At 42.1% G+C, this 17,804-nt stretch overlaps 1 protein-coding gene across 1 annotated transcript in view; it reads right to left on the bottom strand.

Moving 5' to 3' along the window:
• Window positions 1–17,804, bottom strand: part of Ints7 (integrator complex subunit 7) — a 56,810-nt gene that overhangs the window by 28,047 nt on the left and 10,959 nt on the right. Inside the window, exons 4-7 of the mRNA XM_050148148.1 lie at window positions 16,830–16,967; window positions 9,541–9,587; window positions 6,917–7,116; window positions 6,375–6,497 (exon numbers count right to left, since the gene is read on the bottom strand). Of these exons, the coding sequence (XP_050004105.1) occupies window positions 6,375–6,497; window positions 6,917–7,116; window positions 9,541–9,587; window positions 16,830–16,967 (508 nt within the window). The remainder of the gene's footprint in view (window positions 1–6,374; window positions 6,498–6,916; window positions 7,117–9,540; window positions 9,588–16,829; window positions 16,968–17,804) is intronic.

Here is a 17,804-nt window from a genome sequence, read left to right as displayed (position 1 = left end):
CTGTGTCACCGCTCTTCTGCCCAGTGGCCGTCAGAATTGGTATTGGGACCCAGCAGAACCACAGAACTTCATACTGGATAAGGGGACAGTTAGTACAGAGGAAGCACACGCGAATGTCAGGAAAGGGAAGGGGCAGCAGCTGTGTTGATGCACTAAAAATCTAAAGTGACGAAGGTAGGAAAAGATGATTTAATATTATGAATACTGGTGGCCTTTTTAAATGTCTCAACAAGAGTAACAGGGAAACAGATCTAAATGTAAATATATAGAAGAGAAGAGGAAGTAATTTACAAATACTGCTTTTGAAGTCCAAATCAAACACTTTTAAAAGTGACTACTGCTTAAAACTATAGTTTTAATTTACTTATTTATTCAAATCTTTAGAGCATTCCCACTCATTTACTGTTATTGCCTGCACCGCCCTGCCCTGTACCCCGCTCCTTAGCTGTAGGTTAGGGTGTCAGAAGATACAAACTCTATCTTGCTTTAGTATGTGTACCAGTCATGCCTTAAAGTTCTGTCTGTGCATAGAAGACATGTAACCTTTTGTAACTATTAACATGACAAGTGACGAATTTTATGTATTTTTAAAAAGAATTCTATCATTTGAAAAACTAAAGAGAAAACATGAGAAAATATATACTGTGATAAAATGACTTACAATATTACCATCTTATCTATTATGGAGCACTTTATCAGATACTTACCATGGTCTCAGTAAGTACAAAATATCTTACAGCTTCACTGATCCAAATTGAAGAAGAAAAAAAAAAAAAAACAGTTCCACAGAGCAAATCATAAAGTGCCTTAGAGGTATCACGTCAATCACATTTCAGTGATAAAATATGGTTCAATATCTAATTCAAGGACATTCCCTATACTTCTCACCAGGGTCATTTTTAATATCCACAGAGGGGTCAAACAATCGATTCTCTTTAAATGGAATCTCTTTCTCACTCACCCTATTCCCTTTCTCCTGATGATCTGGTCTGAATCCCCCTCTATTCTGGCTCAACTCCCTGCTCCAGCAGAGGCCCTGTGTGGAATTTGCTGTTCTTTGCATCAGTCTCTAAATGCAGGTCCCTTTTCTATCCTGAATGGGACTGACCACCAGGGACGTGTTCCAGAAACATTTTATAAAAAGATCATAATCAGAGTTGGTGAGAAGGTTTAGGAAGAAAGGGCACTTGCCAGCAAGACTGACGACCTGAGTTCAATCCCCAGAACCCACAGTGGAAGGAGGTAACCCAATTCCTGGAAGCCATCCTGACCTCTACATTCATGCCATGGCATAAGAGCTTTCACCCAGATACATATTTTAAAAGGCTATATTTCTTATAATCCCACCTATATAGTCTATATAACAAAACTGTTTTAACTTTATTATTATGTGCATACATACATGTGTAACATGTAGGATGGACGTGTCACAGCACACGTCTGAAGGTGAGAGGTCAACTTGGTAGAGTCTGTTCTCACCTTCTACCTTTATTCAAGTTCTGGGGGCTGAACTCAGGTTGTCAGAGTTACAAGACAACTGCTCTATGCACTGGGACAGACATCAAATTGGATATTATCAGGGTTGGAGAAAGACAGATCTGAGGAAGAAGTTGAGAGAAGAAAATGTTATGTATTTCAGTCTGTAGCAGTGGCAAAAGAAATGAATAAGTGTATACAAAAGCAATCAAATTGTGGACCTAGAAAGCAATCTATAAATAAATTATACCACAGTAAGTTTTAAAAATGCATTCCAAATTAATGGCAACGATAATATCACACAACATAATTTTTAGGATACAGTCAACATGTGAAACAGGAAATTGATAGCTTTAAGTGCTTTCATTATTAAGCAAGAAGAATGAAAATAAAACACTTGAAAAGCACAAGAAAGCCAAGTTCCTGGCAAGTGCAGGCCGTGTGGAGCACAGTACAGCACATTGGGTGTGCATGTTCAATCTAACCCCAGCACTGTCCAAACCAACCAATCAGAAAGGAGGCAACAGGAGGGCACACTCAGATAGACAATAGTAAGAATAAAGTAACTGTACTATAAACTGAAACATTATGAGCTTCAGAGAGATGACTGTCATGCAACCGACTCACAAGGAGGCAGGAAATACCGCAGCGAAGACCAGAGTAATGGGAAATGTTCTCAGAATGCTTCCTAGATAGTCTCAGACTCGGTGAATTTAAGGCACATTAGCTACGCCCTGAGGGAACAGAAAGCTTCTGTGTTGGTTTCCAGCTACTACAGAGCATGGAAAGAGAAAGCACCCAGCTTGTTTTAATAAGACTGTGTAGTCCCAACTCTAAAATCTACCAAAGTCCAAGAAAAGCAAAGGTTCAGAATTTCCTTGCTCACCATATAGCTTTTCAGACAGCCTTAGAAACATGTTTGCCTATATCCAGGCAGTGGTGGCATACACTTTCAAAGATCTCTGTGAGTACAAGACCAGCCTGGTCTACAAAATGGGTTCCAGGACAGCCAGGGCTCACAGAGAAACCCCGTTTTAAAACAAACCCCAGGTGGGGTGGAGGGAAGGCGAGGAGAGAGGGAGGGAAGGAAGGAAGGAGCACACTGCTGCTCTCAAATGTCTCAACTCCCTGGCAATCCTCTGCTTCCAAGTGCCTTGTGTTTCTGTTTCTGCAAACTTCTCTTTCCTCTCATTCTCATCCAAGCACAATCATTATTTTTTCCTAATTAACAAAAATGAATAAATATAAATAGGGTTGGTGAGACGCTCAGTGGTCAGACACGCACCCTCAAGCCTCATGCCTGGAACTCTCATACTGAGAGAATCAGTTCCCATAGGTTACTGTCCTCTGACTTCCACGTGCACACACATGCTCATCCTCCCAAACAGATAAATACGAAAAGAAATGAGTAAAACCACAGGTGTTTTCTGTTTTGTTTTTCTAAGTTGGTACCACTTGTCTCTCTACCCAGCTTTAGTAGCTCCATCACCCTGTTCTCTTCCTGACCCCGTGTGAAGTAGGTGGAACCACCCAGGACTCAGGGCCATTCCAGGCTCGTCTACTCAAGGACACTGCCCTTGTCTGCCTCCTCTTCTGGCCACTTCCATTAGTATGAAGCAGGGTGTCCTCTTCCCAGCTGGCAACAAGCAGCAAAACCATTCACGTTGGTAGACAAAGCTGGGCTCCAGTCCCCTGGGAGAACGCAGGTGTAGCACGGGGATGACTCTAGACTCCGACTCACAGCCAAAAGGTCAGGAGCAACAGCACCTCATAACTAACTTCTGATTTATTATAAAAAACTTTGGAATAAAGAAATCCACATCGCATTAGTCATGTCCAAGGCCCATACATCTGAACGAACTTCTACTCAGAACAGTCATTCTGAAGCTGTGGAGCTTCACACTGGATTTTACACTTTCTCTATCTATTTATATTATGCATTTACCACCAACAAACACTGAAAACCCCATGACAGAGGTAAGGCTAGGACAGCCATTAGCTTTTACAGTCTCTCCTGGCACTCCAGTGTCCATGAGCTGGCTGCTCCTAGCAGGTTCTCCAGGTGGTGTGTCTCTCTCACTGATGTGGGATTCCCCTCTGTATGCTGTGATTACCACGGGTTAATAAAGAAACTGTCTTAGGCCTGCAATAGGGTAGAGCAGAGCTAGGTGGGGAAATCTAAACTGAAGGCTGGAAGAAAGGAGGCAGAGTCAGGGAGAAGCCATGGAGCCGGAGACAGACATGCTGAAACCTTATGCCACAAGCCTCATGGTAAAATATAAAATAATGGAAATGGATTAAATTAAGATGTAAAAGCTAGCCATCGAGAAGTTAGAGCTAATAGGCCAAGCAATGATTAATTAATAGTTTTCTGTGTGGTTCTTTTGGGAGTCTGGGCAGCTAGGAAACAAACTAGTGGCTTTCTACTACAAACCAGCGCCAACGTGGCCAACTAAAATCCATTTAAAACCTGGAAGTTTAGGAAGGAATTCTAGGCACAAAAAAACCCAAAAAACAAACAAACAAAAAACCAGCAAAAAACAGAGTTAAGCATGGCTTAACGCAGCAGCTCCTTTAAGAGAGGTTTTCCTGATTCGCGGTAGCAAAAACAAAAACAAAACAAAACAAAACAAAAAAACGGTGGCTTTCTGTGCTGTGCTGCCAGAGTGAACACTGGCTCTTCCAAAATTGAGGTGACGAGGATGGCTCCCACCAGGTAGTCTCAGACACTGAACAGACTTCTGGGCTTCAGTCATGTTGGACTGGGCAGAGCAAGCAGGCAGGGCCGTATTTCCCCTAGCAATGCCACCGCTTACATTTTTAAGAAGTGCTTAGCATTCTAAGAAGTCGTTCTGGTCAGAAAAGAGTTACAGATACTCAACAAAGACAGCTTCAGATGGAAAAGATGTCTAAATGTGTCACAGTGTTAATAAATAAACGTAGGCTTGGGAGAGAGAAGGAAAATAATATAGACAGTTATAAAAAGAAGTAAATGGTTAAAAAAAAGGTAAAGTCTTGGGCTGGAGAGATGGCTCAGAGGTTAAGAGCACTGACTACACTTCTGAAGGTCCTGAGTTCAATTCCCAGCAACCACATGGTGGCTCACAACCATCTGTAATAAGATCTGGTACCCTCTTCTGGCCTGCAGGCATACATGGAGGCTGAACACTGTATACATAATAAATAAATCTTTAAAAAAAAAAAAAAGGTAAAGTCTTTAAAGAGACAGAGTACAGAAGTCATAGATTAAAAGGAGTAAAGAAAAAATAAGCTGTCTAAAAAAAGAACATATAAAGAGAGACTGGATTATGTATATTATTGTATTTTCTTTGAATTTTTTGACTGCAGAGAGACATTTGATTCTGGGGACTGCTAAGCTAAACCAACATACATGTTTTAAAGGTTTCTTGACTTCAAAATTTAAGTCTAAGGATATGTTGCTTTGGAAAAGAGGTTCTTTTGCTTCTACAGAGGATGAGAACCTGTGGAATCCTTGGTTTGATGAAAAAAGACCCTCTGAAAGGTCGCCGTGCGCACCCCCAAAAATTACTTCACCAGTAAGCAGTTAGGAGAAAACTACATCCAAATTCCCAAATATTATTTATAAATGCTTCTTTACATTTAAAGGAGGATATGTCATAGAGATTTGCACTGGTACAAGTTTTAGGTCAAGTTTGTTATATGTATATTTCTGCTCTTGAATAAGAAGATTGTGATTTTACAGTTCATTTAAAAATGTAATGCATAATTAAGAAACATAAGTTAATAATCATGTGTAATAGTCAAGCTTATAGTCATGTTAGTTAGATTTTTCTAGATGTACAGAGATGTATTTCAGATAGATAGGTGTTCTTCAGATCTTCAAAGACTACAAAATATGACATTTAAAACATTTAAGAACTTAGGACTTTTCATGACAGTGAGACACATCTGCTCCTGGCAGCACCAATCTATTTCAAGAGGATGATGGGCATTAAAGAGGCTCCTTATGGCGTTGGTTAGCCATTTGGGCAAGAAGCTGCTCTTGCCTGGACTGCTTGATGGTATGCTATATGAACTGGACATGCAGGACCCACAGAGAAATGACTGCTGAACATTGCCTAAAGGTGAGACAGTCCTTCAGGGTTCCTGCTTCATGAAAGAGTCTACTAGATATTCTGCAGGACACAGAAGAAAGTGACTGACAAACTGCCAATACAGGCAGACCTGTCTTTGAAATTTCCTGTTTCATGAAAAAGTCTGCTGGACACTAAGGGCCTGTAGGCTGAAGATGGATGCCCCAACGGTACAGAAGACCTTTGGGTGACTATCGAGGTAGCTAGATGTCTCTGTGAATTCTAGAGTTTTGGAAGTTGTTTACAATGCACTTCCTGTTTACTTAGGTGGTATAATATCCTTCTGGAGTCTTTGATGGATTTGAAAAATATATAGTTATAGTTTTTCTTCGTTATGATGAAAGATAAAGTAGATATAAATATTGTAACTCTATGTAATTTTACTGTATTAAAGTTAAAACCTTCCTTCTCATTGTTTGGGGAAGGGTGGGGCTGCAGAGATGGCTCAGCAGTTAGGAATAACTTGCAGAGGACCTGGGTGTGGTTCCACACACTGGGTGGTTCACAACTCCTGGACATCCAGCTCCAGAAGGATCTGATGCCTTCTGGCCTCCCATGTCATCTGCACTCATGTGAACACTCAACTGTCTGATGGCAGAGGGACTAAAATACACACAGCAAGACCCAAGTTTACAGAGATTTTGCTCTGGCTTGGGTCTCTGGAGGTTATGCTTGTTGAAATTTAAACCACATTGTGAAGTCGTAGGGGTAGAAACTTCACCTGAGCATGCTGCCACCCTGGCTCAGGTAGTTTAGTATCTCTTTTTCTGACGTGCTATGTACCTGAATATTCTCTTTACTCCAGGTATGTGGTGTCTTATTAGCAAGTAGCTTCAGATCCTGAACAGTGAGTCTCTTCACTGCTTTCCTGGGGTCACTCTTCAGATACTGCAACAGAAGCTGAATCTGCAAAGACAGCAAAGTCACTCTCAACAGTTGAACGCCCGAGACTGTCAGCAGAGAGAGTGCTGCGCAGATTTTACATTTTACAGAAAGGACTCCCCTCAGATCAGAGCTCTCCCCACCAGCTAAGGACCAAGCTAAGGACCTCTTATTAATACATAAATGGCGCCATTTGGCTTGTAAGGCTCTAGCAGAGGATCTGGCATCCTTTCTTTCCTACCAACAATACATTCTTCCCCATATTTCCTGATGCTTTGTCCTCTAGGGCTCACATGAATAGGACTATAAATATAAAAGAGAAACTCAACTGGCCCTTACCAAAGAGACCTTAACATTACTAAAACTTAGGGTTGCTTCTTATTGTTTATCATAAACTAAATGTGTACATTTATAAATAAGCAGGAAAACAGAATGGAAATTACCTGCTTGGGTGTGTCCACCAAAGAGGAGGCTGCAAGCAGAGTGAAAGTGTGCAAAGACACAATGACCATTTTGGTGGAGGGGTAGGATGTGACCAGCTGCTGTAAGAGCTGGCGGGCGCTGGAAGCCAGGATGGCATCATGGTGCATGTGCTGGAGGATGGGGATCAGCTTCAGCTTCAGGTCCACGGGCGTAGCTAAGCCTGAGTACAACAAATTGTTTCATGGGTCTGATCATCACTTAATGACAGTTCACATGTTTGTTTGTTTTTAAGTAAAAATAAGAAAGGTCTGATTTAATTAGCAAAATTTCATTTAAAGTCAGTTAGTACAGCAAGGTGGTGGTGGCTCATGCCTTTAATCCCAGCACTTGGGATGCAGAGGCAGGGGGAATTTCTGTAGACCAGGTTAGCCAGGTAAGGTCCAGGATGGCCAGGACTACACAGTAAAACTGTCTCAAAAAAACAAACAGTACAATACATCATAATGGTTTTAACATTAAAGATGATTGTACTAGAACTAATGAGTAAGCTCCGTAGATTTTTCAGGAACTGTCTTTGGAGACAGAGTCTTCCATGCAGCCATGGCCGGCCTGAAACTTGCTATATAGACCAGCCTGGTCTTGAGTGCACAGAGATCTGCCCTGCTTCCTGGTGCTGGAATTAAAGCTGTGTGTACCATGCCTGGCACATTGCCTTTGGAAGGCACAGTAGGGACCAACAAGATGGTTCTGATGCTTAGTTCCTGCCCCTGGGCCCTAGAGGGCTATAACAATTACCAGGACTTGGGCAACATTAGCCACTAGCATAAACTACCTAGACCTTAGTTTTATAAAACTCCCCTTGAATTGTCTTAACTCAGAAAGTGTGCCCTGTCTTCATATGAGATCACAGGAACACAGGAGGCATTTCATATCCACCAGCTGAGGGGATTTAGAGTCGGCTCAATGGGTAAGAGCACTGGCTGCTCTTCCAGAGGACCTGGGTTTGATTCCTACCACCCAAACGAGGCTCTTAGCCTTCTGTAGCTCTAGTTCCACAGGATCTGATGCCCTCTTCTGGCCTTCATGGGCACCAGGGATGCAGGTGTGCACAGACATCCATGCAGGATACACCTTACATATAAAATACAAAACCTGCTCAGTGAATGGCTAATTATTTCTCGTGTCACAAAGTTAGACCCACAGGAACACCATTTTGGTGAAGGAAGAAAAGACAAAGGAATAAAGGGACAGGCTAAAGTTCTATTTCTCTTGTTCTCTGAGTGCTTTAAAAAATTATTTAAGTGAACAAATTGTCTGCCTTTAAATTACATATAAAATAAAGCTTTCCTAGAGCATACTCTAGAGAGGCTAGGCAGCATAAGGGTTAAAAGCAATAGACTTAAGACCATCCTCCTGAGCTGTGTAACCTTGAACAGATTTCCTTTGTGTGGTAAGATCTAAGGCATCACCAAATTGCAGGGCACAGCAATGCCCCTTTTTCAGAGGGCAAAGAGAACAGTGTTCCTGAGACACACAGTGCAATAGCCAGAGGTGCCTTAAGAATGCTGTAAAGATAAAATAGGATTAACACATGAGCTATCATTTAGGTGAAACCAGGTCATGATACACAATTTGGACCTGATTTTAGTTACAGTGACACCTGGAGGGACAGTGACACCTGGAGGGACAGTGACACCTGGAGGGACAGTGACACCTGGAGGGACAGTGACACCTGGAGGGACAGTGACACCTGGAGGGTGTCACTGGACAGAACCCTTGGCTCTGGGTTCCACTGCACTGCTACCCCCTCTGCATGTCATATCCTTTCATTCTCTAGGTTCTGATGGAGGAAGGTCATTGGTTAAGTAATAAAGAAACTGCTTGGCCTCATAGGTTAAAACATAGGTGGGAGGAGTAAATAGAACAGAATGCTGGGAGAAAGAAGCTGAGTCAGGCAGTCGCCATGATTCTCCCACTCCAGACAGACGCAGGTTAAGATCTTCTCTGGTAAGCCACCTTGTGGGCTACACAGATTATTAGAAATGGGCTAGTCCAGGTGCGAGAGTTAGCCGAGAAGAGGCTAGATATAATGGGCCAAGCAGTGTTTAAAAGAATACAGTTTCCGTGTAATTATTTCGGGGCATAAGCAGCCCCGCCGCTCCTATTACAACAGGGTTCCACTGCACTGCTACCCCCCTCCACACGTCACATCCTCTCTTTCTCTGGGTTCCACTGCACTGCTACCCCCTCTGCATGTTACATCCTTTCCTTCCTTCAGGTTTCCATTCACTGGGCTCTGTGATCAGCTCGGGTAAAGCACAAGTCCTCCTGCCTTCCACCATGTCACCTATGCCTGGTACTCTCTCTTGTCCAGTTTTCTCTCAGCACTTGATACGTTCAGTCTACTGTACCTGTCATGGCTCACACAGCTCCTAACATCCTGACTAGAACTCAGGTTACCTGACAGAAAGGGCCTTGCTTTATTTCTGTACCCTACGCACCTCAGGCATTTTTGGCATATAGAAGATACTTAGTATTATTTTAAATAATGACTAGCACAGTAAATACCTAATAAACAACGAACAACCATGATTAACAAGATGCCTATTAAGTCTCTTCACATTACCAAATAAAATGTACATACCTTGAATCATTTCACTGATTTTGTTGCATATTCCTACAGCAAAATCCCTTTGGAAAGAGAACATTGAGACAATTGGCAACAACATTAAATCAAAAAATTAAATGTGATTAAGTTTTCTAAGTGCAAAGAACACAATTCACAGAAGCAATACTTCAAAATCACAGCTGAGACTGCAGGCCCTGGCAGCGTTCTTCTTGCTCTAGGGAGAGATGCAGACCTGTGGGTGGTGCCTCAGTCCGAGTCTCAGCAACCTTGTCTCAAAGAATCAAGGTCACTACTACCACACATTGGAGGATGCATCTTTAATAAAGAGCCAATCCCTAGCACTGAAGTGGCCGAGATGCACTAGGAAACACAGATAGAATCTTCAGACACCAAACGACTTAAAAGAAACTATGTTCCAAGACATGGCTTCTTGCCTCTAACAGAAATATCACCCAAAAAACTTAATACCAAGAACACTTGGGATAAAATGTTATGTAATATGGGAAAGATATAATCAAACTTGGCTAAGTGATGTGCTAAACATGGAGTACAGTTTGCAGTCAATGTAAGACTAAGCAAAGTATTCCCTGATGCTAAGGTACAGTCTGTCAAATTTACACCAACAGTGGAGTGATGGGGGAGAGTCTTCAGTTTTGTGTTGATTTCGTTGGTTAAATAAAGAGACTGCCTTGCCCCTTTGATAGGACAGAAAATTAGGTAGGTGGAGTAGACAGAACATAATGCTGGGAGAAAGAAGCTGAGTCAAGCAGTTGCCATGATTCTCCCACTCCAGACAGACGCAGGTTAAGATCTTTCCTGGTAAACCACCTTGTGGTGTTACACAGATTATTAGAAATAAGTTAGATCAATATGTAAGAGGCTGGAACTAATGGGCCAAGCAGTGTTTAAAAGGATACAGTTTCTGTGTAATTATTTCGGGAAGAGCTAGCCGGGTGGCAGGAAGCAGCTTGCCGCACCTACTACTACAGTGGAGTTCTCTACATACTAGATAATGTGAAGACTTTGTCTCTTGACAGCTAATGCCACGTGTGCTTTTTGTTTTCTAGAATGTTCTTTGTTATTTTGTGGTGCTGGAAATGGAACCCAGGACTTCACACACACTGAGCAAGGCTTCTACCATTAAAGCTGCATTCCTGGTCCTAGAAATGTCTTGTGTGATGAGGCACACTTGTGTTATCTTAGATCACCTATCCTAACCTGCACAGCAGTTTTCAGCGCCTCTAACTCCAGTTCCGGGGATCCGATGACCTCTTCTGGCCTCTGTGAGCTCCAGGCACACACGTGCAAATACAGCAGGGTAAAGTGGCAGGGTGCCCCAGCCATGCAAGCAAACACCCATGGCAGTCAATGAAGAATCAAGCACTGCCCGTCTCCAGCTGGGGGCTAGGATGCTTGTGGACTTCCAGAATCTGTACCACCTGATCTCATGGTTTACCCAGGAACAGCGCTGGCATCATCCACCCACCGTGACTGGTGAACGCCACTGGTAGCAGGAATCAAGGCAAAGGGCACCCCACGGTTCTTCCCTGCACACTCACACTCAAGAGCACAGCCAGCTCGATGTAATGTTCCCAGCAAGACTGAAACAGCTCGTTGCATTCAATTTCAGAAATACATAGCTGTATACTACAGGCACAGTACTGTAAACACCAACTGTATGGGTTATGATACAGTTTTCCTGGGACTTGTCTTTTTGGCCAAAGAATTCTCTTGGAAGATGAATTAAAGTTAGCTGGTAACTTTAGGCAAATAACAGAGAACCTTTTATATCAATTACAACTTTAGCTTTCAGCAAAAATTACAACTACAGAAAAAGTACTTTTCACCACAAGCATGAAAGTTTAGAAACTGGTGGTGCTCTTCACAAATGCAGTGCTTATACAGGAGACATCTGCAAAACCTGAGTAACGCAAGTGAACCATTTTTCCTAGCAGACCAACTCACAAGGTATGAAATCCCACACAACCCTAGGAAGGCCTTCATAAATCTCTCCTCTTTCCACTACTATCTGGGAGACTGGATTTTCTTCACATACTTTAAATCAAAATAACACATTTTGACAGATATTACTGCAGAAGTAGATGAATGAGAATTTAGCCAGGCCTTAAAGACATTTGTAAAAATGTTAAGCACACTTTTCTCACAAAATGTTTTTTAATAAAGTTTCACAAAGATATTTTATATTAACCTATTGTGTATCTTCAGATGGGTAAACATTTTAAAAATCAGCTCCTTAAACTTCTAATAGAGTAAGATCTACAAACACATGTTTAAGAATGTAGCGGCAGGCCAGATGAAAGCAAGCACACTGAAGTTCTAGTAACTGGGAGCTGAGGCAGGATGTTCCTGAGTTTGAGGTCAGCCTGGACTACACAGTAGACACCGTCTGTCTCAGAGTATAAATGAGCCCTTCTTTGCTCAACTTTGGCCATTGGCCACCGCTTCAGAGCTGCAGCAGCCCGTGGGGCCACTGTGGGGCCACGGCCACAGCACCACTTAATTGTAACTGTGCTACCAAAGTTTTGATTTTTTAAAAATCTGTTACTAGTGTTTAGAATGATATCTAAATATGGTGGGCTATTGGAACATGGTTCAGGAATGGAGTTTCATGAGGAGAATTCTGAGCATGTGTAAGAACACACCAAGAAAACAGGACAAGAGTCTTGAGATGTGTTTCTTGAAAACATGGAATTGTTTCTAGAATGTGGTTGCATGCTCCTCCCAGGTGTAGTAGATAGGAGTTGAGATTGCCTGCCATTGTTATTCAATTAGATGTTTAAACTATCCTTTATATGCCTCTACGGAGGAAGAGGCTTTAGCCAAGTACGACTTACTCTTGTGATTGTACACAGCTTGAACTCTTGAGAACTTTATTCAGGTGACTTTTCTTAACCCTCAGGGTATAAACTGTGTGGAGCTCGGAATAAAGTTGGCCATTGCAAGAGACTCAGTCCACCTAACTTATCGGCTCTATTCTCCCAGGTCCCACCCCTTCTTGAGCAGCGACAGTGGATATGAAGTAACTACACAAACATTTATAGCACTCCAAACTTTAAAAGTCTGGGCTCAGCCCTCTGAGCCCAAGCACTGCAGAGTAGGAGACTGCTGACTTTCCTTTTTGGGTCTAATAATAAACTCTCAGTGTCAGTACTAAAACTGCTGAGACTAAAGAAGTCACCTGATGTTCTGGCCTAGTTGTACACCCCACCCATGTCCCCATCAAATCAGGTCTGACAGCCATCATACCAGCGGGCTGGTGCCGTGGGACAGCTGTCCCTTTCTGATAAAGCCAGGCTCATTAAATAGTGACTGGAAGATGTCAGTACTCTGACTATGTTCACCTCAATCCTAAAAGTACCTGGAGCTGGCCAGTTCCTCCTTTCCTAGCCAGGAAGAACTCTTCTACAGCACACAATCTTAACCCTTTGAGAGCAAGTGAGATGCAGCTGTAGCAGCACAGATTAAATAAGTTCTCCTCCTCTTCTGATGTGGGAGTGATTTCTTATCAATAAAGAAACTGCCTCGGCCCTCATAGGACAGAAAATTAGGTAGGCGGAGTAGACAGAAGAGAATTCTGGGAAAAAGAAGCTTAGTGAAGGAGTCGCCATGATTCTCCCGCTCCAGACAGACGCAGGTTAAGATCCTCCCTGGTAAGCCAGCTCGTGGGCTACACAAAATATTAGAAATGGGTTAGAACAATATGTAAGAGCTAGCCAATAAGAATCTGGAACTAGCCGGGCCAGGCAGTGTTTGAAAGAATACAGTTTCCGTGTAATTATTTCGGGGCATAACCTAGCCAATGCGAGCGGCCGGGTGCTGGGAACGCAGCCCTGCCGCTCCTAATTCAACACTCTTCCTTTTTCGAGATAGAGTTTCACTATGTAGCTCTAGATGGTTGGAACTTGCCCTGTAGACCAGGTTGATGTTGAACTCACATAGATCACTTGCCTCTTCCTCCTATGGTCTGTTATTAAAGGTTTACACCTCCATGCCAGGTTAAATAAAATATTACTCTGATTTCAGCAATACCTAGAATGGACAGAAATAGTACAAAGCCACCAATGTTGATGGAGATGCATGATCTCAAGTCTTCAAGAGAACCATAATCTCAATTTCTCCAAGAGACAAAAACTGATCTAAAAATTATGTATTTTCTTAATTTACACCCTGATACATAGTGCTTCAGGATTTCCTATTATACACAAGTATATCTTAACTGAGAATAGTGTTATATAGTGATTTCCTCTGAACTGAAACAGTCTGTCTTTAAGATTAAGAAAGTAAACAAAACTTACAAAGCTCAGGAGGCATACAACTGACAAGTATCAGGAAGTTCCCGAAACTCAGGAAATTCATAAACACACATCAAGGTTATATAAGCAGAACTCGCTGGATCTCCTACTGGCTCAGGCACAGGACGCTCCAGGGATGCAGCTTACCTGAACCATCACCCTAGTTTGGGCGGGCTTTCTGGGGGATGCTAGCCGAGTTACCTATGCTCTTGTATGTAATCCCTTCACTCATACTCCTATAGGTAATCCCAATAAACTATTTTTTTTGTCTGTGAAATATTTTTTTGTCTGTCACCAGGGTGAATAAATGTTTACCTAAAAATGACCCTCATACATAAATTTAATCACTAAGTTATCTACTTATCCCAACTCAGACTGAACTTAGAAGCTGCTTTGGAGCCACTAGCTGAGCAGTTGCCCTGGCAGTGTTAATCAGAAGATAACTGTTCACAGCACAGCCCCTATGCAATGTGAGTTCTTGCTCCATCACTCACTCACTCACCATCAGTAACAAAAACAGATGGGGATGGGACGGGCAGTTCAGCGTTTGCTGCTCTTCCAAAGGAACTGTATATATGGATGAAGCTGTCAAAGAATAAACTTTTTAAAAAGTACAGACAGAGACAAACCTTTGATATATATTCTGAGATGCCTAGCCATAAAAGTAAACATTTACCATATAAATAACAGTACAATTAGCTCCCCTGAAGGTTATCAGTGCACCGTGTTCATTCTTAGCTAAGTTCTTAGAAATAAATGCATGTGTTCATGGCCTTTCATACATATCACCAGAAATGGTCTTCAGAAAACAAAGTTAGTTTTGGTTATCAGTCAGGGGATTATTGACATTTTTTTTTATTACAAATAAGTCCAACATGGTAATAATACCATAGTTAACATTCTATTTTTAAATTTATAGGGCTACGCTGTGTTGGGGAATGCAGACCCTCAGACCCTGAGTTTTCTGTGACCCCTTACCTGCCAGAGTAAACAACTTGATTTTTTAATGCTTGTAGCTGCTCTGAGCACAAGACCCTTATGAGTTCCTGATGGCAGGGGAGTGGTTTCTGGTGGACTTGCAGGTGAAAAATCCCAAGAGTTAGGGTGTGGCCATTAGCCAAGGAGAGCCCTATTATAAGCTGCCCTGAAACACAATAAAAGGGGCGCTCTTGTTTCAAGGATGACCCGTGTCTGTGTGTGTGTGTGTGTGTGTGTGTGTGTGTGTGTGTGTGAGTGTGTCAATCTCCAGCCCCTTGCCTGACTCACAAACTGTCCTATGGTAGACAGGTGAGACAGTACAAGGCTGGGCATAGAGACTGATACTTTTAATCCTCGCACTTGAGAGGCAGAGGCAGGAGGATCTCTGTGAGTTTAAGACCAGCCTGGTCTATATATTTGAGTTCCAGGACAGTCAGAGCTACATAGTGAGACTGTCTCAGAAAACAACAAACACAATTATGATGGCTCAATGGTTAAAAGAACTTATTGCTCTTACACAAGTTCAGTTCTTGGCACCCACATTATGAGGCTCACAACCACCCATGACTTTAGCTCCAGGAGATCTGATGCCCTCTTCCTGCCTCCATAGGTACTTGCATGCATACGGCATACAACACATAGATAATAAATAAATAAATAAATACATACATACATACATACTATTGAACTGGGGATATAGCTCCAATGGTTACTGTCCTGCTTGAGGATCTGAGCTAAAGCCCCTAAAGATATGCTGAAAAAAAGCCAGTCATGGTATGCCTACAATTCTAGTACAGGGTGCTAGGACACAGTCCAAGAATGGAGTCGCGTGAGAGGAACTCTGAGTACTTGTGTGAAAACTCCAAGAAAACAAGACAAGAGCCTTATAACCCCAGTTTCTTCAATACACAGAATTTGCTCTTGGAATGTTTTCACGCTCCTCCCAGGTTTAGTGGGTAGCCGCTGTGGGATGTCCTTCTGTATGCTGGAAATGTTTTTTTTACCATTGGTTAATAAAGAAGCTGCTCTGGCCCATGGCAGGGCAGAATATAACTAGGTGGGCAACTGAATACAGGGTAAAAGGAAGGAAGAGTCTGGGAGACACTGGGAGATGCCAGAAGCCGCCATAGGAGCAAGATATGATGTAACACCATGTCCATGTGGCAATACATAGATGAATGGAACTGGGATAATTTAAGATTTAAAAATTAATAATAAGCCTGAGCCATCATCTAAACAGTCTGTAATTAATAGCAAGCCTCACAGTGTATATTGAGGAACTAGTGGGCAGGTAGGAGTGAGCTCACTTCAGCTGTTGTTATTTACAGGCCTCTATGGAAAAACATGTTTTGTCACGTGCAGCCTGTCCTTGTGATTGCACTTTATCCAGGTGACTCTTAAGTCTTAGAATATAAATTGTCTGATACTCTGAATAGAGTTGGTTATTGTATGAGTCTTTAGTCTGATCCTGCTTGCCCAGGTTCACTCTACCAGCTAAAACAGTCAATGTTGGGAAAGGCACACAGGAGGATCCTTGGAATTGTTGGCTGGCCCGCATGGCCCTGTCTCAAAACAAAAGGGTAAACATCACTTAAGAACTATGACAACCCTGAGGTTGTCCTCTAGTGTCCATACACATGTACACACAGGCATTCATGCAACACATACACCCTGTTCTAAGACAGCAGTATAGCATATGATATCCTGAAAATGTCAGTTTATAGTTGAGCAATAGAAGACAATCAGGAAGTAGCCAGTTTGGATCACGGATGTATTTGTGGAAGGCTAGTCAGTAGACATCAAAGCTATCAACCGCATCTTCCCTAAACCAGGCTATGAAGACCATGTCTTTCTGGGACCAATATTTGTATTTTCTTCCCTAATATGTTTGAAGACTTCTTGGAAAACACATCTCGTCATTTAGATCTTTCTTTATCCTTTAATGACTACAGATATTGATTATTCTTTCAAAAACTCCACTGGGAGACAAATTACTAAAAGGCTTGGACTTACTTTGATTGTGCAGAGAAGTTTGCGGCTGCAAAAACAGCCGCTTCTACTTCTACGTTATCATGGGAATCCAAACTCTGCCGAATACTGTGATGGGCATTCTTCCTCTCAGGGATGATTGACGCCAGACTTCCCAGCATCCTACACAAACAGAGAAACCCAAGACCAGAAATATAGTTAAGGAAAAGGAAGACAAGTTGATATCGACTCAGAAAGTTTAGGTCATTCTATAAACTTCAGGCTAAAATGATTGACTTTAGGAATCTAGCAACGACTCCAATCTAAGCACATCCAAAAGCTTAAGTACAACAGAAATATTAAAATAGCTCACCTCAAAAAAAAAAAAAAAATAGCTCACCTCACATAAGCTAAACTTCCTTCCCCATCCCCCTTCCCCTCCTTCCTTCCTGGCCCTGTACTGGAATTCAGAGCTTCACCCGAGCTAGGCAAGTGCCCCACCACTGAGAAACATGCCCTTTTCCCCTGCCTCTGACACATAGAGCCACATTTCCAAAAAAATCACTCTGAAGTACATCTCAGGTATTGGAGCCCAAAAAGAACCTTTTGAATTATTAAAGCATCCAAATGTCAATCTTCCAATGTTGCATAAAGAAATCCACTTTAACAAAATATTAGGAACACAAAGTATCTGCTATTAAGCAGAATCACAAAGTCAGCAGACTTGCCTGTCACCATAGCTGGCAACATGAAGTCAGTCTCTAGACCCATGTGGTAGAAGAAAAGAACTGAATCCTGAAATCTGTCTTCTATCAGCACAAAATAAAAAGGTCCAAGTTAGGCACTGGTAGTGTACACACCTTTAATCCCAGCACTGAGGAGGCTGAGGCAGGTGGATCTCTGAGTCTGAGGCCTGATCTGCAGAGCAAGTTCCAGAACAGTCAGTGCAACACAGAGAAACCCTGCCTCAAAAAGTCAAAAAAAAAAAAAAAAAAAAAAAAAAAAAAAAAAAAAAAAAAA

This window comes from Alexandromys fortis, unplaced genomic scaffold (genome assembly GCF_014885135.2).
Source record: "Alexandromys fortis isolate MF-2015 unplaced genomic scaffold, M_Fortis_MF-2015_v1.1 scaffold_62, whole genome shotgun sequence".
In the NCBI taxonomy this organism is placed as follows: Eukaryota; Metazoa; Chordata; class Mammalia; order Rodentia; family Cricetidae; genus Alexandromys; species Alexandromys fortis.
Note: the sequence above shows the minus strand (reverse complement) of the source record. Positions and strands in the feature narration are given on the sequence as shown.